Source organism: Epinephelus fuscoguttatus, linkage group LG1 (genome assembly GCF_011397635.1).
Source record: "Epinephelus fuscoguttatus linkage group LG1, E.fuscoguttatus.final_Chr_v1".
NCBI classification, from domain to species: Eukaryota; Metazoa; Chordata; class Actinopteri; order Perciformes; family Serranidae; genus Epinephelus; species Epinephelus fuscoguttatus.
The window spans coordinates 40,539,430-40,566,161 of record NC_064752.1 but is presented as its reverse complement, the minus strand read 5'-3'; the positions used below and the strand labels follow the sequence as shown (position 1 = coordinate 40,566,161).

General features: G+C 40.0%; 1 protein-coding gene across 2 annotated transcripts; it reads left to right on the top strand.

Moving 5' to 3' along the window:
* Positions 1–698: 698 nt before the first annotated feature.
* On the top strand, positions 699–26,696 carry LOC125893377 (solute carrier family 41 member 1-like). 2 transcript variants are annotated; one of them, XM_049584011.1, is made up of 10 exons: positions 699–904; positions 11,151–11,258; positions 13,157–13,228; positions 16,682–16,826; positions 16,964–17,110; positions 17,441–17,585; positions 17,777–17,856; positions 22,067–22,201; positions 24,348–24,496; positions 24,628–26,696. In XM_049584011.1, the coding sequence occupies exons 1-10, from the start codon at positions 707–709 to the stop codon at positions 24,805–24,807; spliced, it is 1,359 nt and encodes a 452-aa protein (XP_049439968.1). In that variant the 5' UTR covers positions 699–706; the 3' UTR covers positions 24,808–26,696. The 2 variants fall into 2 exon arrangements, with proteins under 2 accessions (XP_049439968.1, XP_049439976.1); XM_049584019.1 differs by lacking the exon at positions 699–904 and adding an exon at positions 5,437–5,631.
* Positions 26,697–26,732: the final 36 nt, after the last annotated feature.

Below are 26,732 nucleotides of genomic sequence, written 5' to 3'. Positions count from 1 at the left end.
AAGAGTTATGTAAATATGCAGTTTATAGATGTTGTGTCTTCTGACCTCCTTTTCATATAATGCATTTCAGAGTAGAAGTGCTGATCTGTGTTTTGAAGGAAATTGAGGCGTACTTATGCCATCTGCTGGTTCACAAAAGGTCATTATTCATGTACCCATAGGAATATTTCAATTGATTATAAATTAGGAATAGCACAAATGTTCATCATACATGACATTACATTTACACTGGAAAAGTTTCAATGAAAACTCTGATAGGCCTAATGTGTTTTAATTCCATCTAGTTGTTTTACTTCATAGGAAACCGTGGTGGCCAATAAACGTTTTACACAATACTGATTAATCTGAAATCTGAAACCCACCCAAGTCACTTTGACAAAGAGATCAATGTTAAAGCATTGGAAATGTTAATGTAAAAACGATTAATTTTGTAATTATCTATGTGGTCTTAATACAGATATAATATATAGTATAAGATATAATAATAGTGGTGTCGGGTAGCTCATTCTGTCAGATTTATTCAAAATTATACAAATGAGTCTTGAGCTGTCATCAGAAATAAAAAGTATAACAGAGATGATATCATTGTATCTGACATTTTAAGCACATGAGTAACCAAGTAGATAGCTAGCACAGGACAGGTCAGGCTGACAGACTGAAAGACAAACAGTATTGTGCTCTTCTAGTTAGCACCAGTTTGGTTTGAATGAGCACAGAAAGCTGGCAGCTGTGCAGATCAGACATGAATCTCAGCAACAATAGTTGTCCTGACAAGATGGAGGAGCAGAAGCTCCACATTTCCTCCAGAGCGTCATCAAGTGGGATGTTCTTCCAGGTGCTGCCCACATACCTGCTGGCTGGACTGGGCATGGTGACGGCCGGCATGCTGCTGGACCATGTGCAGGTCAGTGACACTCTGATGTTAAACCCCACAGCTCTGCGACACCAGTACAGATGATATGTAGTCTGAAGTACAGCAGGATATGTTTAACATTATCTGCACCAAAAAACTGCTTATTTAAACATTTTTAAAGGGAGATCTTTTATATAGATTATTGAACTTAACCTCAGTGTATTCAGTAGCTGATGCAGTGAGAAAGTGTCTTGTTAAATTATTTCCAAAGAGTCTAACTAAAAAGAACTTGTAACAACAGGACTATGATCAGATTATTATTCCACCAGAGTAAGACTGCTTACAGTAAGTCAGACAAGGCAATCATATCTGTCCATCCATGTCCTCCTTTCTCTGTCTCTGTCCATGTCTCTCTGAGGTGAATAGACTGAGCAGTGAGCTGGTGATAAGCTGGGTTTGAAAGCCACAGTGACCTAATGGGGTCTAAAAAGTGACCTTGCCTCATGGGAACAAATTAACAGGTCTTGGCAGTAAGCTACAGCTACATGTGAGTTTATAAGTCAATTTAAGCATAGTATTCAAGAATGCATAAAGTTGGACTCCAAATAAAGAAGATATAATGAAATAAATAATCCTATGAATAAACTGTAAATACATAAATTAAACAATACTTTCTGAATTAAAAGATTTTTTAAAAACTCATCTCTGCTATAAGACACTATTTCCTCATGCTTGTTGAGAAAGAAAATGTACTTTTCCAACAACTGCTACCAAGTTTAGTCACACCAGCCAGATTGGGTCCTTGTCATTGGTCTGAAAGCCCATTGGTCCAACATCCCATTAGTCCGACGGTCCACGGTGATGAGCGGCTCCCGGCGGGCGTATTTCTACTTTGATGGTGCGCCTCGACCGGCTCTGGGTCAGCTGGGAAAGGCTTGAGTCGGAGCAGGCTCACAGCTTATGTGTTTGTCACTTTCTTTTTCATTTTAACCCACACCATGATCTTTTCCTGACCCTAACCAAGTGGTTTTTGTGCCTAAACCTAACCAGACCTTAACCACAGGGCATCATGATGATTTCGGAACCATGGGACTTTGGAACAATGAGTTTAATATGGTCGGAACAATCGGCTGTCAGACCAATGGGCTGTCAGACCAATGGGCAGTTCCCGCCAGATCAACAACAATGCTAAAGTTATTGAGGATCGAACTACTAGAAGTTGTTGCTGTAACTAAACAGTGCACAGACCATATAGCACCGAACATTAAACCTATGAAACCATTAAACCCAGCTGTAATGTTTAACAAGGTTGCTAATGCTACCTACGTAGCCGGCTAACTAGCATGTTGGCCTGTGGGCTTTGCTCAGATTATCACTCAGCATCAAAGTGAAGGGACAGTGTTAGCAGTGGTAGCTAGTTCCTAGCTATCTTCACAGAGTTGTTTGTCTGAGAAACATCAGATATGAGCCACATCACTTTTGTTAGCTTAATAATAATAATAATTAATATAATTTAATTTTACCAGATTTATTATGAGAAAAAAAGGAGTTAAATTTACTGTATAAGTAGCTTTACTTTTGTGGCAGAAAAGGAAGTAACATCTCTCTTCCAATTGGCTCTCAGACCTCGGTCCCCAGACATAAGGTTTGCAGTTGGACGCTTTTAAAATCCAGCTGAGGAAATGAACCAGCTAACACAGAGTGGGGCAGAGACGAGTGCTAAAACCTGAAAATGAGTTAGCATTTTAGCTTTAGTTCCCTTGTCTTGAAGTCAGTAGGTTTTTTTGGAACGGGTTTTTGGTTAGATGCCTGAAATAAGGTCTGTGGGGCAGCACAGTGGAGTAGTGGTTAGCACTGTCGCCTCACAGCAAGAGGGTTCCTGGTTTGAACATGGTTTGCATGCTCTCCCTGTATCAGCGTAGGTTTTCTCTGGGCACTCCGGCTTCCTCCCACAGTCCAAAGACATGCAGGTTAATTGGTGACTCTAAATTGTCTGTAGGTGTGAATGTGAGTGTGAATGGTTGTCTGTCTCTATGTGTCAGCCCTGCGATAGTCTGGCGACCTGTCCGTAGTGTACCCTGCCTCTCACCCAATGTCAGCTGGGATAGGCTCCAGCCCCCCGTGGTGTTAATTTGTGAAGATTATTTTAGTGAACAAAATGTTTAAGTACCATAAATTTTTTTTTCTGCAATAATCCAAAATCCAATGGGAAAAATTCCACTGGATTTTTGATGAGGGAATCACAGTGGCACTTTAACATCGGCCACCAAAACCCGTCATCCCTGCAGCACTCTATCAGACATGAAAAGTGACATTATGAAATAAAAAGTGGTGTGGAGATGCCATTATCAAATAAAACAGATTTTTCGAATAAGGGCATTTTCAAATTGTATTTTCTTTGAAAATAAAAATGATGAAATAACATTTTACAATGAGTAGAGTATTAATTTTTTAAATATTTATTTAATTTATAGATTTTACACAATGTAGTCATTTGACTGTTATTTTTATAATTAGATATTGATTTAATATTTAACACTTTGGGGTTCTATAATGTCTGATGAAAAATAAGGTCTGAAGGCAAAGAATGGAATCACTTCCTTTTTTGTAATGTCTAATTCAACACTTAGTCAGGCTGAGCTGCAGTGAATCATCACTGACATTGAGACGTGTTGACAGAAGCTGTAGCTGCTACTGTATTTGGACATAGGCCAATACAGCCATTATGAGAAAAGTACAACAGATTCAGGAATAAGAAAAAGCTGTTATAAGTTGCCTTGCTAACTGTGGTGGCCTGAGTGCAGTGTCTGTATGTGAGTGATTTGACTCCATTATTCATGTGTACAAACACCATAAATCTCCAGATACAGTCTTTCACAGCTGTTGCTTCACACTTACAGTCAGAAGTCAGAAGGGGGAGCTGCAGAGAGAGCACCCACTCCAAGCCATGTCTCAAGGACACTTTTCAGCTGAGTCACTGTCCTTGTGTGTGTGTTTGTGTGTGTGTGTGAGGACATTGTCTTACTGAGTATTCTGCTTATGTAGTGTGAACAAATGAGTAAGGAGAGGCCAAAAAAATTCTTATTTTAATTCTGTCTTTCTTTCACAACTAAATAGCAGTTTAGGTGTATATAGAGTCTATTGATTTTTATCTCAGTGCCAGGCCCTGGCAAACTGACAGAAAGACACAAACAGACGAATGATGTAATAAAGTCTGACAGACCGAGGAAGTCCAGCAGATGACATTTTGTGGCAGCCTGTGTGGTTCCTCCAATCAAGGAGGATAAACTGTGTCCTTTCCACGCAGCAGCAGCACCACGTGTTGGTGACAGGTACAGCACCTGCTGCTGCTCAGAGTGCGTCACCTACTTATAGTGAGGACATCGAGAGCAGGGGAAGGAGGAGCTATCAAAGAGGGGGAGAGCACAGCTGCAGTATCCTCAGTCTAAACTGATCTCAAAAGAAACCAGAAGAAAGAGGAAAGCTGAAGACAGAAGAGTACAGCCTGGTCACCTTGCTTATACAGACATCTATAGCATCACCCCCCCTCACACACACACACACACACACTGTCCTCTGTCTTGTCCCTCCCTCCACCACAGAGCGCCGTCACGACTCATCTGTCCGTCTGGAATCAGAGGGAAGCCCTGGCAACAACACGACAGTCTCCGTGTCTCTTCAGACAAACCTTTGACATCACACTGTCCATCAGTGTCTCTTCACTCAGCTCGCAGCCTGGACGGACATCCCTGCACTCCCCTGATCAAAATGAGGAAGGGACATCAGAGTGGTCAAGCTCACACTGGGCATCAGCTCAGCGCCGAGGAGAAAGAGAAGGAGGTGTGGAGGGAGAGGGATGAGAAGGAGCGACAGCACAGGAGGGCTGAGAAGAAGCTGCTGGCCTTCTGGATGTCCTTGTCCCACAGGACCTGGACCCTCTTCAGGCCCCGTGAGAGACCAGGCTTCCAGCGCTCCACCTCGGCCTCCCGGCTGCTGAAGAGTGAGGCATGAGGAGAGAGAGTGTGTGTGTGGCTGTAGTGAGTGTGTGTGTATGTGTGCATGTGTGTGTGGAGGTCTGTCAGTAGCAGAGTGTCAGAAGAGGCCTCACAGATCTGCTGTCAAGTGGACCCATGTGTGTGCATGTCTTAATATGTGTGTGTGCTCCATACAAGTGGATGAAAGCAGCTTCCTCCGCCTAGTCCACCATTTGCAAAAGTACTTTGTGTTCCTGCCCTACCAGTGCGGGAGTGACAGGTGGGGGGCAAAACAAGCCTATTGATCCATCTTTGTCACATTTATTTGAAAATCAACTTTAAGGAAACCAGTTTTCAGCAAAGAACCATCAGCTGTGACTTTGAAGAGCCGGGGGTGAGGTGAAGACAACTTCGGAACAGTCAAAAAAAGGATATCTTCTTCTTTGCCTCATTATTGTTCTCTCTGTCAAAATGGATCATTACATCCTTCTCAAATCAGCTTGACTGGTTCTACAAGAAAAAGCTTGGGAGTTGATTTTTGTGGTGCAGACGAGCTGTCCTTCCCTACCAACACTATAACAGGCAGGGATGGGTTAACGGAGATCAGCCATGGTGGTGACCCATCTTGCTCTGGAGCTGTGTTTTGAAAGGAAGAAGCTAAGGGGCTTCAGGTGCAAATTGACCCGTACGGCCCATGGCTTACTGCCAGAGAGCTCATGGATAATCGCAACCCAGATCCTACTGCCATACCTGGTGTCCGGCCTGGGATTGGTGGCGGCTGGGATAGTCATGGATGTAGTGCAAGTATGGAAAAAAAAGTGCTCCAAAGTGTGTCTGTGTGTGTAAGATTGTACTGACATCAGTTTTTTGAGTCATGCGAGACTATGAGAAGTATGGAAGTAAGAAAAATTGACTGATAAAAATAGAGGTGATGAAAATGCATGAGAAGTGAAAAACAGAGGGGCAAAAATAGATCCATGTGAAATGAAATATAGAGTGATAAATTATTAAGTGATTTAATAAATGTGAAGGCTCTATTTTACATGTATCTTTTTTATTGCCAGTAGGTGCATTGTGACATAACACATGCCGTGTTTCCATTAGGCATGTTTTGTACCAGAGGCCTGGAGACATTCGTTTAGGGCTGTAGCAACTCAAATTCAACCAGTGCTGGCTGATGTGCTAAGTCTGTCTCCAGAGCTGTCGTCCACTCTACCCCTGGCAATGTATTGTCTTGTCTTAATTCTTGTCTCATTTGTGGTCTGATTATTCATCGATCCATATCATAATTCAGTGCCCCTTGGTGCTGAAAAAAATCCTGAAGGAAACATTAAAAATGTGAAACGTGGTGAAATTGTGCGTTTAGCTGGCTAATGCTAGCTAACACTAGCTTGCTTGCTCATGCAAATGAATTGCTACCTAGCTAATACAGCAAAATAGTACCTTGAGTGGATTATTATTAAATATCATCCAGACCCCCAGGGCTGCTTTCCAAATAACTTCATCCGCTTGCATTACAAAGTAACAAATGCCAGATCTAGCGTTAGCTTGCAAAACTACTTCTCCAGCTTATGTGATCCATTACTAACTAAATATACTGATTTAGCCAGCCAACAATAAATGATTTAACAGTGCAATGCAGAGGTGTAAAACTAACAACTGCCTTCTACCAGCCAAGGGCAATGCAAGGCAGGGGTCACCAACTAGCTAACTGTAACGTAAGCTAAGGTTAGTCGGGTCCATGTCATTGGTCCAACAGCCCATTAGTCCGACATCCCATTAGTCCGACGGTCCATAGTGCTGAACGGCTCCCGGTGGGTGTATTTCTGCCTTGATGGTGTGCTGCGACCGGCTCTGGGTCAGCTGGGAAAGGCTTAAGGCGAAGCAGGCTCACGGCTTATGTGTTTGCCACTTTCTTTTTCATTTTAACCCACACCATGATCTTTTCCTGACCCTAACCAAGTGGTTTTTGTGCTTAAACCTAACCAGACCTAACGACAGGGCATCATGATGATTTCGGAACGGACTTCAGAACAATGGGTTTAATATGGTCGGAACAATGGGATGTCGGACCAATGAGCAGTTCCCGGTTAGTCAGCTGGCTGTAAAGATGTGCTGCATGGATCTGTTTTGTTAACTGGTACGTAATCTGCAAACAGCAAGCTAGTTTGTATTATAAAGCCAGTGGTCCAAATAAAATATCTATGGTGGATTCAGCAGATACATGAATTATGTTTCACTTTGGGTAAACTTGCAATGCACACAGCTCTAACCTCAAATGTCACAAGCAAACATGCAGGTGGCTGAATGGAAATGGTGGCATTTAGCAGTGCGGTGTGGCAAGCAGTGCTGTGCTAAAAACGGCCATCCCATGGGTCCTGCCACAGTGTTATCATGTAGCATTAGCACCGCCGTATTAGCACCATTCTGCACACACTCAGCACAAGTCGTGTGCAATGCAGAGCTGTGGTGATTAGCTAGGCAGGAACATAACCACTAGTGCAGCTTCATTCTCTGCTGCCATTACATGTCATATCCTGTACCTCCAACACTGCAGGATAGGGCATTTGGCCTGAGGTCTGCACTCTTTGACTGCCCTTCTTGTTATCAATTACAATTGTCATGTTGTTTGTGACACCCCTCATAATTAGACGGATACATTTGATTCTAAACACCTACTATGAATATGACAGGTGTGGTTGTATGTTTTATGACTACTCATGATTACCACTGTTGTCTATAGGTTCACTGTTTCATTTAGCAGTCAGGTACAGTAGTACTGAGTTGCTGGAAGGCTAGTCTCTATATAAAGACTCTACATACAGTGAATGTAGAGTCTGTAGGCAAACCCCAGAGATCTTGCCTCTGGAAGAAGAGCGGAAGAGCCCTGGTTTCCAGTTGTAAGCTGTTTGTCGTCCGCGTGATATTGACCAATCACGTTTGAGCCGGCTGCAGTTGTTGCCAGGTTAAACGGTCCGTGTGGTGAACTAACGGGGTGGAACATAATTGGTGTCACTGCAAACTCTGAATCCATCGCAATGGTTCAGCATATTTACTTTTATATAAACGGAAGTCGGAAACGGAAATTCACTTCCTCCGCCCAAATCAAACCGGAATGCCAAAAAATCGGGGGTCTGCCCCCAGAGGCTGTATCGCCGTCTGCCGGAAGTCAGACACCGAATACAGCCGATGGGTTCTGAGAATGCTGGAAGGCAGACAGTTAGACAAAGGAGGAATGTGATAAGTAATGACTTTATCATCTAACAGTTCTAACAGAATTCTTGCGAATAACACAAAATGCACTTTAGAATTGCAAAAGAAATCAGAAAACGCTGTTTACAGAAATTGAGGGTTTCTATTCCATTGAGCTGTCCTTTTTATTTTAAGGGACCATTAGGCAATCTTTCAAGCAACCTTTGGCTAAAAACTATGATACAGAAGAATGTACATGTCTGATAATATCTGGCCTTTAGAGAAGACATGACTGATAGGCTACAGTACTTCCGCAGGCAAACAACAGAACATTCAGGACACAGCCAGGCAGACAGTGGTATCAGAAACCTAGTCAGATAGAACAATGCCAACTAAAACCTCTCTCCCTGTTTAACCTCTTGTAAATACCTCACCAGCAGCATGACATGACTGACACCCTGAATTATGCAGCAGGGCAGCCAGCTGCCAGTGGAATCATAAAGAGCTGAAAGATCAAGTTTCATGGGAGATGGGACATGGAAATACAGGCACTTGTCAAATCAATCAACACTCAGACAATTCAGAATGTCTAAATTCTCTGCTGCACCTGAGAGGTGGAAACATGATTAGGCATTTGGAGCATGTTTAACTTTATTATTGGCATCTTCTATATATAGCCTAATAACATAAATAGTAGGCCCTTAATGTCTCTAAGCCTCCTTTTTTCTCAACAACATTATTCATGCTGTCAGCTAAAAAGTAGACGATAAAAAAATGTAAAAAAAAAAAAAAAAAAATTAGGGCTCTGTCATGAGGTTCCCTGCAGCCAAAAAAGACTTATCCCATTGACTTACATTGGGAAAGATAAGTCTGTAAATCAGTAGATACATTTTTTTAAGCGGCACAACTCCCGCGAAGTGACTCATTACACTTTAAGGATTTGATCCATTCAGTCCAGTAACCTTTTGAAAGTCTCGAAGAGCCACAAGGTTAAATTATTTTATCCCCATTCAAGTTAGCAGGGCACTAAAGAGTAAGTTAGCCATGCAGCTGGCGTAAGTTAGATGCTCAGCTGCACTTGGTTCTGCTTGGCTGCTGTAAGTCTCTAGTGCACCTGCTCTATGGGCCGCACATGCACCTTTTTTTTTTCCCCCGTTAAAGGGTTTTTTTGGGGGGAGTTTTTCCTTATCCGCTGCGAGGGTCATAAGGACAGAGGGATGTCATATGCTGTAAAGCCCTGTGAGGCAAATTGTGATTTGTGATATTGGGCTTTATAAATAAAATTGATTGACTGATTGACAATGCAGAAGCATTTTATACTCGGCAGTTGGACCATTTTGACTTCATGTGCAACTGAGCAAGTGTCACAGGAATGAACGGGGCCCTGCCGCCAATGCTTTATCCAGGTCTCCTAATTCATCCATGGCTGCCCCCATAGCTCTCACACTCCTCACAGCCCTCTCCCAGTTTATCTCAGGTAGCGTCTCATCTTATGTTAACTCTGTGGTCTTCAGAAAAGCAGCTCAGCCTTGCTTCCAATTTTTCCAAGTGGCCATTTGCAGTATGGTGGCTGCTCAAAAGCATTTCTCTCCATAAACCACATTTATAAAAGAGACATCTGTAAAACTGCTGATAGGATACCTTGAACTGCAAACAAGTTCAATAATAACATTGTTATGAATTTTTGATCCATGGAGGTTTAATGGTTTAACTTTACTCAAGTCAGGAAAAACTTGAAAATCGATGTCGTTGTCACCTTGTAAACTCTATGAGCCGAGTGGGAACTTATGGGCAGGGCTAGCAGAAGAAACAGTACCGCACATGTTCAAAGGGCCGCAGAAGTAAACCTGGAAGCTAAAAACATATTGCCGTATGTGCCAGACAAGCAACTCCACCAAAATGAATAGGTGCCATCATGTATCTATGGGGTTAACACACATAGCTAACATAAGCTGAGTTTAACAAACTCAGTTAACATTAGCTAACTTGCCACTAATTGGCTAGTTCTTGTTGCCTCTGTTGGTTGGATTGGTTAGGTTTAGACAAGAGCAGTGACACTGGTTAAGGCTAGGGTAAGAATGTCAGGGTAAGCCAATCAGAGGCAGAGTAAGGCAGAAAAGTGTGAGTCATGCCGTCACTATCCTAGAAACAAACAATGCTCTTTTGCAGGGGAGTCCCACTCACTTCAAACCAATGAGAAGTGCACAGACAAAACTGCACACACAGAAAAACCTTGTGAAATAATCAAGACCACTTTAACTGTGGCACATCACTTAGTGTTAGAAGCTGATTGAGGAATTAGGTATTCAGAGCCTTGATGAAGGCCTTAGGAGGTCATTTACTACTGGCAAATGTTTGAAGGGTCATTGTGATATGTTTCAATGACACGTGCAGTGTACTTAAAAATCCATCTCCATTGGCAGGTTATTAAAATTTATTTACATCAACTATGATCTCTATTTCTATCAAATGTTAATGTAAAAACAATGTAAATAGTATTGCTTGTAGCGATAAACCTACGAAAATTATCACCTGAATCTGCAGCTACCCCTGGCTTTCAATTAAAACAGAGTTTCATTGTTTAGCTGTCTGGCTAAACAAATGTTTTGTTTTGGTTCACTGTTACCACTGATTTTCAAATGCAGCAGGCAGCTGCTATCAGAATATAAAGCTCTAAAAACCCACTTTATGCTCAGTACCAAACAACACAGTTAGAGACTACAGCAGCTGGTGAAGCAGCTGGTGAATATAGTGGAGCACACTTGGAGCTACATATATCCCTCATAAGTTGATAGAGACCATAAGCAGTGCTAAAAAAAAGAAAAAAGTAAATATCTGACTTATGACCAGAAACAACATCTAAATGGATGTTCATGTTGCTCTGTGACTGCTGGATGTGTAACAAGCTCACCACTTCAACTTAAAATGTGACAGTGTGTTCACAACATGTCTCCAAGTGGCCTTAAAAGGTTTAAAGTAAAAATACTAATTCAAAATTTTAAGCACAATGACTGGTAAAAGAACAAAATTTCTTGCAGTGTATTTCACTGTGATGTATTTGAACAATGGGCTGTGTTTGATGAACTTGTTGGCAACTGAAAATGCATAAAGACCACTGTGGTGTTTTTCAGCACTGGGAGGTATTCAAGGAGGTCTCAGAGGTTTTTATCTTGGTGCCAGCCCTGGTGGGGCTGAAGGGCAATCTTGAGATGACATTGGCATCCAGACTGTCAACAGCAGTAAGTGGAAACAAACTCACTCACATATAGAACACACTCACCCACACACAGAAAGAGATGATGACAATTGATTTAAATGTGCACAGCTATACAAGGTATCCTCATACAATGGTTAGTATGATATTGATCGAACTAGTGGCCAACGAATTAGGGCTCTTACCTGTGGTGTTACGTAGATTGTGTTTCTGAAAAGAATCATTGTTGGGCATCATCATGTATTCATTGTAAAGTTACATACCCTAAAACTTCAATTAGTAAAACTTCAATTAGTAACCTGGGCTATTATTTGCTTAAATTACTGAACTCAACAGGCTTATATTTAGGACAGGCGTCAATATGGGACAGGCCTTCAATTCCTCACACAAAACTGCTGCTCAGCAAAGATGGGAAATACAATCAAATTGTTTACTTCAACCAGTATGAATACATGTATCAAAATTAGGTTTCATCAACATCAATTAGGTATGTTAAGACTATTGTTTTATGGCACCCGAGGATAACACCACTTTATCCTGTTCAAACAATATTTATAACTTGGATTCATTTTAATGAAAAACACTTTTGATTCTTTTGATTGGTGGAACTTTACAGACTAAAGGTATACAAGTAACTTACTGGGTATTTGGGGAATGGACATATTCTGACTTTACTGTATGATAGCTTCAGAAGAAGAAAGTCACTTCTTGTTTTTTCATCATGCTGGTAATTCTGAGGGACTTTGGGTCTTCTCTGGTGCTCATGGTTTCAGCAAAATTAAATCAACCAAGCTAACGATTTGTAGCATCTCCATATTATTTAAGTTTAAACATTTATATTTGTACGTGCGATCTAAACAGCTAACTAATTTGAGCTCAAGTGGGTAGTCAACAGTCCGGTTTTATACATCCAAAGAACTTCTTTACAAATAACTGCTTGGCAACCAGACTGGGCTTCTAATTGAGACAGGCCTTTATTTGTGAAAATGGGTAGCTACACCAGGCTAGTAAAAGGGACTGGGTGTTTAATTTGGACTAGGAGTTTTATGGTAGGTTAGGTTTTGGAAATTAAAGTTATGTACATTACGTTTAGGAAAAAACACATTGGTTGGGCATTGTCAGGTTACATACATAATGAAAGTTACATACTTGACAACATACCTTAAAAAAAGTGAAAAGTTCACTTGGTTTTGTACAGGACACGAACCCAGGTCTTCTGGGGTAAAGTCATATGTTTGTTTGACCCAGAATTTCGCACTTTATACTACTTGTGCCTTTACTCCTGTCAGCACATTTGTCACATGATCGCAGCCTTTACGATTTTGTTGGTTATACGAATTACTGGGTCATGATTAAGTGGATTATAGAATTCTGGTGCATTACTTTTCGTAGGTATACGTACATTGCATGAGAACTGCCTGAACTATAATATTAAATACATTTTAGTTTGTTTTTAGTAGGAAATTTGGCACAAACATTTGGCATCAGCTTCCTTGGATGGCTAATTGTGTGCATATGTAGCAGGTATTTATTAGCCTATGATGTACTTTTAAGTTTGTGACTTGTCCTTATAGATGTAATGCTACCATTCTGTCTACCAGCATCCTAACATCAGCAAGTATTGAATCCACTTCCACAGGCTACACAGAGAAATATGCTTTAGGGAGCAAGTGCCGTGACATCAGCATCCATCGATAATAATTAGTCTAATTATCAGTCACTCAGCAAGTAACCTCCTGACTACAGCCTGAGTGATATTTACTCATTAGCTATGCACACTGTTGACCAATCAAAGCATTTGTCAGCATAACTCTGACATGATGTTAACATGTAGTGCTAATTAAATTTGCACAGTGACACTTGAAAACAACTTTAAAGCCATTCCCAATACCATGTGAGTGAGAAATGTGACTCCATCCACAGGCCAACACAGGGCTGATGGATGATGCTCAGCAGCAGTGGAGGATGGTGTTCTGTAATCTGGCTCTCATTCAGGTGACACACTGCTCCGCCACACACTCTCCATCCTATTAATAACACACTCCATCATTGTGCTGGCTTCAAGACAATTTAATTTAATTCCAAGAAGCTTTGCTGGTGTGATAAGATTCTTCTCTTACTTCACTAATGCATCTCAGCCAATTAAACATACAGAATAACAATAGGAGATGGTTTCCAAATGGTAAGATATTGGATCATAAAATTAACAAATTGGGCTGAAACTGCTATTGCCTGCTGTAACTTTTTATTAGGCAACTATGAATTGTACATGCAGCAAGGTGAAAATATTCTGTGTTTTACTTTTGAGACATTTCACCAATAACTTGTGAGTTTTTAAATCAGTAGTGTTTGTCGATATTTTTTGGGAATGACCTCATATGTTCTGTGGGTGCAGCAAAGAACTCAAGTCTTACAGAGCCAGAGACATGGAAAAAAGTAAAGGGAACCATATTAGATCTCATATTTGACCTTACATCAAATGATAGCAGTTCATCAGTGTGATGTTCACAGAATTAATTGGTGCTATCAAGTAGATATATTTCAAGACAGCTGAGTCCTGACAGTGTAGACAGAAATAAAAGCCATAGTTAGTTATTTATGATGTGATCATTATGTTTTTATTAGCCTAAATCAATTTTCAGGTTTGGTTCTAAGTTTCAAGTTTGAAGCAATAAATGTTATGAGTGACAGATAAATTTAAAGAGAAAGCAGAGAAGAAAGTATATCATAACTATAACTCACCCAAACCTATTACCAATCCCAAATTGTCATTCATATTTCTCTGTAAATTATTGGCTGACCTTACAACTCAATGGTGAAGTGAGCAGAGTAATACAGTATATGATTTTTATGTGCATGCCTGTGTGTGTGTAACTCATCTGCATCAGTACTTTAAACGCCTCACTAGTACCTGACAAGACATGTGTGACCTAACCAATATCTAACATTAAGCCTACAACTCCCATAGGCTTACAATGGTTACACGGGCGTAATGCAAATGTCGTGTAGGTGATGTGTTTCATTTCGGTGACACATTAACATGATCGTTAGTGCCAAACCTACGCCACACTTTAAGGCTTATGCACACATATGCCACATTAACACTACCCCTGAAATAACAAATTAACATGATGGTGTTGAGTGAAGCGCTAATGATCAGTTGCACTGCACTATAGAGAAATGTGTGACATGAACCTAAGACTTAGAAAATAGAGTATTTGCAGTCACAGGCAGACAGGTGTGGCGTAGCTGTGCAGGGTTGAGAAAAGCTCATATGAGGTGTGTGTTTGTACAGACAAAGTGCGTAGTGAGTTAAAGAAGTTTACCTGAACTAGCAGGTTCACTGCTTAAACTGGGAAAAAAGTTCAGAGAAACAGAATAAAGAATTTGATAGGTTAGTCTCTGTCTTGTGAATAGTTTTAATTTTGAATTAGAAAAAGAAAGACAAGGAGTAGAGGTAAGCTAAGATCAAGTAGGTTTTTTTACTGGCCTCCTTCTGAGATTCTGTGTGATAACATTATCTTTGAGTTTAAATGCCCTGTCAGTGTGTGGGTATAATGTTAGCCTGCCAGTCACATCTCATAATGTCCTTTTTTATTTCATGGTAGAGTGCCTTAGGGATGGCGTTTTCCTGTAGGCTAACGCGTTAGCTAGCATCGCCCTGGTTCCCTCGACAAACAGCCTTTGGTATTTTTCCATTGTATTTTTGTGGAAAATAAGCTCTGTGGCAAACAAAATATTATGGTATTTAAAAGTTTTGTTCCGCAAGATAATCTTCACATACGAATAGCAGTTTTATGGTTACTGAAGTCTAAATGCAGTCGCCAGAAGTAAAAAGCTAATAGGCTATAAACAAACTACACCATGGTAGCATGACTAAATGTCATCCGCACAGCACAGCGTAAAGCCATACTCAGCGTGATGATGTTCTGTAGTCCCATTTCGCAATTCGTTAGCAACTGCCTTTTTTAAGATGCAAAAGCTTCAAAAGTCTCGACTGGGGTATTTAGGCTACTTACAATTTTTATGTAGTAGAACAAAATGTGAAAGTCTTGCCCTCATGACCAGGGAAAAAGGAGTGCTGAAATGCTAACTATTTCTGGGTTTTAGGACTCATTTCTAGAGTACTCTATGACACTTTTAATGACAGTAATCTCAGCCAATCACATGCTTCCTGCCTCTTAAGCTAGCACATACCTGTTAGCTTCTAGAACAACAACTATGTCAAAGTAATGTTGCATCAACTAACTGGCTTCTATCGTGAATAAACACAGTACACAGACACAGAAACTAACATCTTAATGCTAGCTTAACAAGGCTGTAATTGCTACCTACCTAGCTAGCTAACAGGCCAGTTAGCTAGGCTGTGAGTTGGTGTTACTCAGTATCACAGTGAGACAGATGGAAGCAGCTGCCTAACTCAAAGTTACCTGGAAAATGTTTGAATGGAGAAAATGTTCCACAGAGAAAGACAAACAACTCTGTGAAAAGCACAGACACTTTCTCTGTGTTCGCTCTAAGCAACGGGTGCTACTACTAGCTGACACTGCTAACACTGTGTCTTCATTTTAAATGCTAAGTGATAATCTATGGTCTTACGCTGTCATGGCAAGTTAGCCAGCTAGCTATCTAGCATCCAGTCTTGTTAAACTAATGCCGCATTCAAGTTACATTGTTTATAGCACTTTAGAGCAGACATGATCAAGCACTTGTTGAAAAGAACAACAAATCTGTCAAAATGGCTGCAAATGCAACCCCACAGGCAGTTACATTTACATAAATTCCATATTAATACTAATACAGGTTTTACAGCTATTTAATAGGTGCCATACACTGTTTGTTTGTTTGGTTTCATTTATGCACAAACCACTGCCAATGCGTAACCCTCACAGGTAGTTAATTTAGGCTACGTATCTGGTTTGACTACAAGGTTAGCACTGCTTCCCATTGTGAAGCAGTGCATGAATGCAGCATAATATTTAAAAGCTGAATAGGTTAAGTTACTCTGTCTATATACAGTGTTTAACGACATTATGAAATAAAACTTGAAATTGTGAAACATTCCATGTTTAGATAAACATAGCCCTTTGAAAAAAGGCATTTTGATATAAATAGGCCTATGTCATGGTTTCCAATAAGATTCTGCTATTATGAAAATTCATGATGGAATGGAAAATTATTGAAAATGTCTTAAGTTTTTTGACAGTTTGCTGATTATGATTGATTACTTATGTAGTTTTCATGTATCGAACACTTTGGGATTCCATACAGTTGTGTTTTGCACTGCATTTTTCTGCTTCTCTATTTTCCACACCTCTCTTTCATCATCTTCGTCTTCCTCTAAATGTTTTGGCCACTTGAAGAATAAACAGATAGGCCTACAATGAGATATACACTATGGATTGATCAAAAAGACTCATGGTCCTCTGCTCTCTCTTTCATGCCCAGGTCCAGGCCACAGTAGTTGGCTTCCTGGCAGCTGTTGCAGCGGTGGTTCTCGGGGGTCTGACCAAGGGAAGGGTGGATGTCATCCAGGCTGCTGTCCTCTGTGCCAGCAGCGTCACTACTGCTTTCATCGCTGCGTTGTCTCTAGGTCAGACAAAGGCACATACTGCTGCAGAGGAATAATGGCTGACAGTGTAATAAATACACAGTGTACAACATGGAGGACAGTAGAGCTTACAGTGTTGTTTAACTTTTTTGACAAGTCTTCATCTTGCACTTCATCAGGTGTGGTGATGGTGGCAGTGATTATTGGATCCAGGAAAGTGGGCATCAACCCAGATAATGTGGCCACACCACTTGCTGCCAGCCTGGGAGACCTCATCACTTTGTCTCTGCTTGCTGGTGTCAGCAGCCTCTTGTTCTGTTACAGAGGTCAGAGCTCACACATTACATTAAGAAACCCTCCATGAGTCACTTTCTGTACACTGATTTTCTGTAGCAGTGACATGTATGGACACTAGTTTGAAAAGGGTCTTTAAAGCAGAGAAGAGCAAAGGATAATCAAAAAATCACACAACTGCATAGCAACAGTATTGTGGTGATAAAGGAGTATTTCAGCCATATGAGGGCAGTGTAGTCCACCTTTGATTTTAGCAAAACTGCCAACAGACAGAAGCAATCATTTTTGTCATGGTCAGACTCCTTTATGTCTTGTTTGATCCCTTCTAAAATGTTAACACACTCTGCCATGTTGCTCTCTAGACATTTGGTACCTGCCTCCTGCGGTGTGTGGCTTCTTCCTGCTCCTAATCCCAGGGTGGGTCATTATTGCCCGTCGCTCTCCACCAATCAGCGAGGTCCTGAAGTCAGGCTGGCAACCAGTCATTTTGGCCATGTCCATCAGCAGGTGAGCTGACCTGTGACACTCTTTCTACCAGAGGGTCCAGTCACTTCAGGACTTTTATTATCATTACATTTTTTTTGTAACTATAAAAAATATGTGTCTCTGACATTTAAATGAATAATAAAACTGAGGAAAATATTTTTAAAAGGTGCTCCACTCAGACTCAGCCTGTGTGTTCTTCTTCTTCTTCCCAGTATTGGTGGACTGATTCTGGATAAGACAGTGAGCAGTCCAAACTTTGAAGGCATGGCAGTGTTTACTCCTGTCATCAATGGTGAGCTGAAGAAGAACTCATCTGAACACTTGACTTTAACCCCTCTATTAATCATGTAAAAGCAGTGCATAAGTATATAAACACTTCATAAATACTTTATAACACACTATAGTGTATTTAAAAGCAGATATAAAGACAATGCTGAAGTTTTATTCTGTATGTTTCAACAATTATTATTTTGTCATTTCTTATGGAGCATCAATAACTGCAGTATAATTAGTTTAGGAATGACTGATGACAAAGAGTGATAGAGACAAATCTTTACAGTGGGTTATAAAGCATGTGTTTATTCTTTATACACATGTACAAATCATTCAGTGGAGGGCCTAAAATTGTTGTTTAAAATCATGAAGAAGAAATAGCATCAATGTCCACTTTGGTCTGTGACTTGCCATGACCCTGACATGCAGGAAAAACTTTCTCAATTTACAGCTGACATATCTTCCTGAAAACATCAGACATGAGAAACAGGCAATGCAATGCAGAATCTTAATTATTATTTGATCAGCACTGCCTAGTTTGACAGTTTGACTGATTGACACGATCAACAACTGTGTTGGAGACTTCTCGACACTAATTGGTTGTTTTCACTCACATGTGGTGAGGCCACAGAGTAGGCAGAGGAGTATGATTTTTTTCACAGATTATCTGTGTCATTAAGTACTGTGAAACAATGACAGTTTCAGCAAATATTAAAAAAAGTTATTTTTTTAAACAAAAGGTATCAGCACCAGCTTTATGTAAATGTTGAGATGTTCAACAGGATAAGTGAAAACATAGACCTGTTGGTGGTATTAGAGGAAAGTCAGTACATTTATATGATACAGTAGCTATCATTACTGAATACCTCGCAAATAAAGGCTTTGCATAATGTACACCTGTGTGGGTGTAAATTGGTTATAGGTAAAGTTGGAAGGAGCTATGCGATGGAATACACACAGGAAATTATATGATTTCACCAAACTCTGTGTAGTAAGGAGAATGATAACTGTGTTTGTTGCCCCACCTCAACAGGTGCTTCAAAATCAACAAAAGATGACAGTCAAGCACAGCTCTTACTAGACGACAACAATAAAAACATGCGTGTGGGTGGACAATAGGTTTGCAAGATTCTACATACAAAACATGGTATCTTCAAAAAAATGTGATGCATGCCTATTGACTGTTAAACGTCATAACACTGTAGTAAGCACTAAGCATTAGCATCTCAACCAGCTACAACATTAGGATGCTGATTATTCTTAAGTGCACTAGTTGCACCAAATAAATAATATATAACACGAGCAGGGTTACTTTTACTTTAAGATACTTTAAGTATATTTTTCAGATAATACTTTTGTTAGTTGGATGCTATTTTGAATACATGACTTTTACTTGTAATAGTATTTTTACATTGTGATATTATTATATTCCTTATGAAAAGCTAATAACCTATGTACCTCTTTCACCACTGCATGAAATGACATTGAATTTTAGCAGGACTGCATGTGCTTAAGTGATTGTCCTCCCCCAAAATACGATCACAAATATTGTTTGTACAAGCAGATTTTAAGGCCTGTATTTATGTTAATCATGGACAGCGACCTCTAATGGCCGTACTAATCATGACAGGAGCAAAGGAAAAAACAAACACAGGACTTTGACCCAGGAGACCACTGTTTGTGTCTCGTGTGAAACCAAAAGTCAACACTGAGTTATTTTAAATTACATATGAATGTCAACATACGCAACATACTTAAAATTACATTTAGTGATGTGTTAGGTAGTACAGTGTACGTAAAAAACCTTTTTTAATCCCAAACTGTGATCCTTTCCTAAACCGGACCCTTTAACAACCATTATTGGCCATACATGTTGTTTTTGTGTTGATCTCCTGCCACCAGTGAGGGTAGTTATTAAGGAAATGCTCCTGTTTGTTGTATTAGAGGGTGGAATGAGTCCCGAAACCCAGAAATGAGTTAGCATTTTAGCACTTGGTTAGATGGCTCAAATAAGATCTGTGGTTAAGACAAGCTGAAGAGACCTTCACGTTCTGTTCTACAACATGAAATATGTCAGTAAATACTCTGTTCATGAATTGTAAGTATGTATGTGTCTTTAAAGAGGCAGTTGCTGACAAATGGCTAAATGAGACTATAGAATGTCATCAGGCTAAACACAGCTTTACAGCCTTGTTGTGGCGGTAACGTTAAGTTGTGCAGCCGTAGTATAGTGCATTTATTGCCCAACGTTAGCTTTTTACCTCTGGTGATTAAATTTAGGCATCAGCATAAATGAGGTGTTAATTTGTGAAGATTATCTTGGTGAACAAAACATGCAACGATCATAAACTTTTGTTTACCATAAAGTTTAATTTTTGCAATAATCCAGTGGAAAAATCCAGTAGACTCTTTGGTGAGGGAACCTGGTTGGCGCTAATTTCTGTGTCGAACTACAGTCATCTGTGGAGCACTCAATGGATTGGTGGACTTGGTACATACACAGTTGACACCTTCTCAGACAAGATCCTTTGAGGCTCTGCATGATTAAAGTAGGATGATAACTTTAATTAATTTTGCCTGAAATACATTTTATTGTGGATACAATCCTTACAGTTAAAGCTGAAATAATTTGTGACATTCCCTCCACACGCACTAAGCAAAGAAATTAACACTGACATGTTTTCCTAAAGGAGTAAGCAGAGCTGGGTTTTGGGGTTATAGTGTTTCAACAGTCCTGATCTTTGAAGAATGATATTCAAGCTTAATAATTAGCTTCATTATTATCAATAATGTCAACTGTAGTAATGTGGAAATTGTCAGAGCATGCAGACGCCCAGCAGCTAATTCCATTACTATTTAAAAGGACCTCAAATCTGAGCCATTAATCAATCATGAGGTATTAAAGTGCTGCTGAAGTTGAGCAGTCTCCTCCCCCGTCAAAGGAACCTCAGAGAGGCGTTTAGGGCCACATCTTCATTGACAGAAGTTTGTTTCCCACAAAGCAGCATACTAAGTAGAGAGCAATAACAATGGTCTTTACATAAACCACAAGCCTGATCAGAATGCCAACTATGCATTCACTGGCTCCTGTTTACGCAGTATCTCTGCCAGCCTCAGTGCTACCAAAGACTCCTGCATGTATTACCACCACGGTACAGGAAGTGCATTTGCATTCCAATTCAACACTCTTCCCTTTTGGCCTCTTGACCAGAAACCAGTGGTGGGTGAAGTATTCAGTTCTTTACTGAAGTAAAAGTAGAGACACCACAGTCTGAAAATACTCCCTTACAAGTGAAAGTCCTGAATTTAATGTTTTGCTCCAGCAAATTCTTAATGCAGAGTACTCATTATGGAGTATGGCTTCTTTGAGGGTATTATATTATCAGATTATATTCTGTTATGCAGTTCTTATCACTTATAAATACATGTAGCATTTTAGTGTTGTAGTGCATCAGTGTGGAGCCAGTTTTAGATACTTTATACTGGGTGAATTATTGTATATAAACATATAATATGTTGTTGGTGGGTTTTTTTGTAAATATAAAATGTTAATAATCAAGTTATTTAAATTCAGTGGGGTAAACTGTAAAATATTTTCCTCTGAACTGTAGTGGAACAGAAGTATAGAGTGACAGATAATGGAAATACTCAAGTAAAATACAAGTACTTCAGATTTACACTTTAGTACAGTACTTGAGTAAATGTACTCGGTTAGATTCCACCACTGCCAGAAACACTTCTCCTGTTTTGTGTAAATGATCCATGTGCTCCACTGCTCTGCAAGCCAAGAGGTTTTGTTCTACTCCTAATGAACTCAGCCTGAGGAGAGAGCAGTGCTACAATGAATATGGCACAGCATCCACACTGCCTATTCCAAGCCTTCAGAGAAAAAGTCCCCCTGGGTGTCTGTGATTAGGGACAACTGCTGAATAGATTTCAGGCAAAATGACTGTTTGGACAGTGTATCATTTTTCCAAGAGTGTTTACTCTCTACAATGACTGCTCAGCCTCTTGTTTGGCAATGAGATGACACAGTGGCAAATATTAAAACACAATGTAAAAGCAAAATGAAAAACATTTTTATTAGCTGGAACTTTTTTTTGTCCCAGACAACAAAACATCACTGCCTTCCAGTTCAGTCCAATCTGGAAATGCACTTGTATTTCCCTTAGTTTTATGAAATGTTTATTATGGAACTGATCAGTGCTAAACTTTCCATGTCTATGCAGGCGTTGGGGGAAATCTGGTGGCTATCCAGGCCAGCAGGATGTCCACCTACCTCCACTACTGGAGTGTTCCTGGGGCTCTTCCATCTACAATGAGTGTGAAGTGTCCTGGACCTTGTGCTGCCCTCTGCTCCTCAGGTCAGATACAGGAAAAGCATACATGATTTAAAACTGCAGTGTCCAGGTGTAGCCCTTCACTGGAAATTATGAATCAAGAATTAATTACTATGTTACATGTGACAGTATTATTAAAGCTACATAAATCAGTATCTTATATTAATGAATCAAATGACTACGTATGAAATGCAGCTATCCATTGTTGATAGTTGGCAACACTGTGTGAACCCCTCTAATTATTTTGTTTCCAGCCACGTTTCCAGCAGCAAACATAAGCAAACTCGCCCCCATAAAACAGTGGCGCCACCAAGGGGGAGGCCAAGGCCACCCTGATACAATCTCTGGTCCCCTCTCTTTGAAAATAATGGAAAATAATTGGAGGTCTCTGTGTTGTATTTTTAAACATGAGCAGGCTCGTTCCCAATAAATGTTTGGTTCCTTATAGTCAATGTACTCCTTCAAATAAAAGTTATATATTTTTCCTTTTGTGGAAAAAGACAACTAGCCTATTTGAAGAACAATGAATGACACATAACACATCAAACAGGATTGTTGTGGACCTCAAAATGGTAACTGCATAGGTATTAGACTTCGCACATCAGAAAATTAGTAATATTAAGTGTAAAATAAGAAACCAAATTAAATCAGAACGTGGTTCCTTAATGCTCCATAGTGGCATAGTTTTGCTCTAACCTATATACTTCAAAAACTAATAGAATTCCTGGGATTCAGTTCTGACTCAGCCACCTCCATGTTAAGAACCGTGTCCAGACTATAGACTGTATATAAAGATAGACGATGCATCTCCACTTACCCACACTGTACATATATGTAGCGAAAATATCCCGAATACTGCCACTGCCATCTTGCACCGGTGACACCACTTGGAGTCTGCACAGATCTCCACGATTATTGAGTTCCTATCCATTCACCCATCTAAGCAACTGCAAGCAGCACCATTGATAGTGAGCATACCAGTTAGCACACACAGCTGTCAATCAACTTAACAGTGGTTATATATTTCTCTTACTTATTCAGTCTCCCTCTCAAATTCGTTGCAGAGTAAATTGGATTGATGTTTGAGCGCTGCTTGGGCGGAGATGGATGGTATTTTATACGCCTCATTGCATCTTACTTGTTAATGGGGGTTGAAATCAACACGTTCACTTCGGTGTTGTGCTTCAATCAGTGCCAATCAGAGCAGGAGACGCTTAATTCCATGAATACTGCAGAGTCATTTGACCCACATGTGAATGCCAATTGTAGCCTTTCCTATTACATGAAAAAGCCAAATGTTAGTGTTGTTAGCAGGTTTTTTGTGCAGTGGAAAAGGGGCCTCATTTGTCCTTGCACAGCTCTGGTACCTGTTGCAGGTACATCTGTAACGTTACTAACGACCAGAGTAAGCTAAATTTGTTGCTTCACCAACAGTGTCGAACATGCAGCCATGACAAAAAGGGATTGTTCTTGTAACCAGCGGTGTAGTTTTCATTGCTTACGTACAGAGAGGGATAGGTTGCTGCCCATACTGTATGACGAAAACGTTGGTTCCAGTTCGGGGCTGAAAGTCATGCCCATAAGTCATGCAAGGTATCATGGGGGTTAGGACTAAGGTGGATATACAGTCTATGGTACAGACAAATCGTATGCTCTGAATTTTACAAAGAGCCCTCTTAAGAGCCATGGACTGTATTCACAAAGCTTTATAGTCCAAAGAGTTGCTCTTAGTGATAATATTCTAAGACAATTCTCATGTGATGTTTACCATTTCAGTTTTGTATTTGGAATATGACCCCCTCCCATGGCTTTTTTTTTTTTCTAAAGGGGTCCTAATATGCCATCATAAATAAGTGTATTTCCCCAGTTGTCAAGTGTTACAAGTCTTATTGGTACCACAAAGAAACTGAGTTTATGGGAAAAGTTAATTTAATAAAACCAAAATCATCCAATCTTATCATGTGCTACCATAGTTTTCATACTTGTTTACAAGTGGATCACAATTCATTTAAAAATAAAGACATTGATAAATAACAATGCTACACACAGTGCCCCTAAACAGAAACTAGCAACTCTGAAGCTTCTAGGAAACACAAGAACATATTTTTAGAGCTGAAACTAGACATACTAGTTCACACAGCTTGTTGATTCTCTTGTTACCTTAATGTAGATGTGAACTCCAAATCAGCCAGAGTTCTGGTCCTTCTGGTAGTCCCGGGTCACCTCCTCTTCCTGTACGCCATCCACCTCCTGCAGGGAGGCCATACTGCCTTGACGCCCACCTTCATCATCTGCTACCTGTCTGTGGCTCTGCTTCAGGTCAGATAAACCAGTAAAAATGTTGTTGCTCATGCTGATTAAGACATCATTGCTTGAGTCTACATGTTACGGAAGTTTACAGTTTACAAATACTCTCATTTGAAACTTATCCAACCACTGTCATTATCCAGGTGGTGATTTTGCTGTACGTGGCCAGCCTGATGGTGCGATGGCTGTGGCGAAGGGGACTGGATCCAGACAACTTCTCCATTCCTTACCTCACAGCTCTGGGTGACCTGCTGGGGACTGGTTTCTTGGCTCTGAGCTTCAGACTAATGCTGACTGTCAGTTCTGCTGGGACTGGAGTTTAACACAGACACTTGTTCCCTCACACCCTGAGTGTACTGTTCCCTTTATGCAAGAGACTGAAACACACTTGCAAAGCTCACTGGATTTAGAGAGGAAGGTGAATAGGTACAGTAAGTATGATGTTGTCATGAAGTACGCCTCAATACTGAGCGTCCAATAGGACAGAATCCTCTTTTTTTGCAAGCAGCATATCCAATTTATATTTTGTTGACAAATAATTACACAAAGAATAATTTAATTTGCGCAAACACAGATCTAATCTGGGCTCAGTGAATGCATCTGTGTGTTTGCTATTATCCATATAAGGGGACAGTAATACTCATTTGCGCTCTTATTTCCTGCTCTGTGTGCTCTTCTTGGACACCTGCTCACTGTGTCTCTCTCAACATCTCTGCTTGCCTCAGCCTGACACAGTGTTACTGTGTGTCCTCACAGAAAGCGAGAGGGAAACCACAGAAAGAACCAAACTTTCTGTTGAGCTCAGTCAGAAGCTTGATAGCTTAGCATTTCCCTGGTTCCTTCAAAAAGCTAATGGGATTTTTCCATTGGATTTTGGATTATTGCAGAAAATAAGCTCTGTGGCAAACAAAAGTTTATGATACTTGCATGTTTTGCTCAGCAAGATAGCCTTTTCAAAGGAACACTTTACAATTTTTGACGTGTAAATGTTATTGGAAGAAGTAAAAAGCTAACGTTAGGCTATAAACTAAATATACTACTGTCGTCATTGGCGCAAAGCCACTTGATAGCAACTGTCTTCTTTAAAGACACGTAAAATCTTCAAAATTCACGAGTGGGGTATTTACTGCTGTATTTTGTTGTCAAGCAAAATGTGAAAATCTCTCGTGCTTATATTAACCACAGACCATATTTCAGCCATCTAACCAAAAACCCATTCAAAAAACCTATTGACTTTGAGACATGGGAACCTGAAATGCAAAAATGGTAGCTCATTTAAATTAAAAATAAGATGTAGCACACGGTCCAATAAAAACGGTTTAAAACTGCATTAATGATTATAATGCCTCGGCTGAATATTCAAGTTATTAACTTAATTAGGTACTGTTTATCTGGCAAAGCGGAGAATTACACAGGAAATGAGCAAAGGTACTGGAGATTATTCTTGTGTGCTTACACAGATAACAGCAAACACAGAATTTATTTTCTAATCCAACTTTTCTGCTCTCAGAACCCTTCATGCTCAGGACTGAGGCACAAAGCTAACATTGTAGATAAGGGGCTGCAAAAACAAAAGTGGAAACAACCTGGCTCAAAATAGAAGAACAAAGTTAGGAAAGTGTGTCCTTATTTTGCACTTTGGTCTCCATATTTGCCAGCTCACTGTGGTCAATAGTTGCACTGGTCTCCACCCAGCTTGGCTCTGTAGAAACAACACCACCTATCTAAAATGGTTACAAATACTGTAGGACCACTCTGTTGTAAACTGTTGACACATCTGTACACCTGTTGTCAGCTCTTAAATGTTAGATGGCAAATGATTGTATTACGGCAATAATTACATATAACTGTAGTGTAAATGTATATTAACACAAATCAGATGCTGCACTGTCTGGATGAATGTTAGATTTGATCATTTTCATTTTATGTAGGTTTGTGCCTTTAAACCGTGATAAGCCTTCAGTTCTCTCATGTGGGTTTTGTGTCTCCAAATTTCTACTGGTATTTTACTTTTTGTGCAGCACAGTACAACTGAATATAGCCTGTTGTACTTCACTGTCTCTATGTTAGTCTGTGTTCCAGATATTGACAATACAGATATTTCTTTGTGCTATTTTTGTGAACAAATGATTTAGTATGCAAGTCTCCGTATGGGGGCATTTTCAATTGTTTGATATGCACTTTTAGAAAGATGCTTGTCTTTACTGATCTGAAAATAGCATCCAAAGATGGTAATAATCCTATTTTC

What these genes read in the sequence shown, in the direction of transcription:
- LOC125893377 (XM_049584011.1), top strand. Translation starts at nt 707, where the DNA reads ATGAGCACAGAAAGCTGGCAGCTGTGCAGATCAGACATGAATCTCAGC. An exon ending in TGCTGCTGGACCATGTGCAG is followed by an intron (nt 905 to 11,150) that starts GTCAGTGACACT and finishes GGTGTTTTTCAG; the next exon opens with CACTGGGAGGTATTCAAGGA. An exon ending in TGCTGCCCTCTGCTCCTCAG is followed by an intron (nt 22,202 to 24,347) that starts GTCAGATACAGG and finishes ACCTTAATGTAG; the next exon opens with ATGTGAACTCCAAATCAGCC.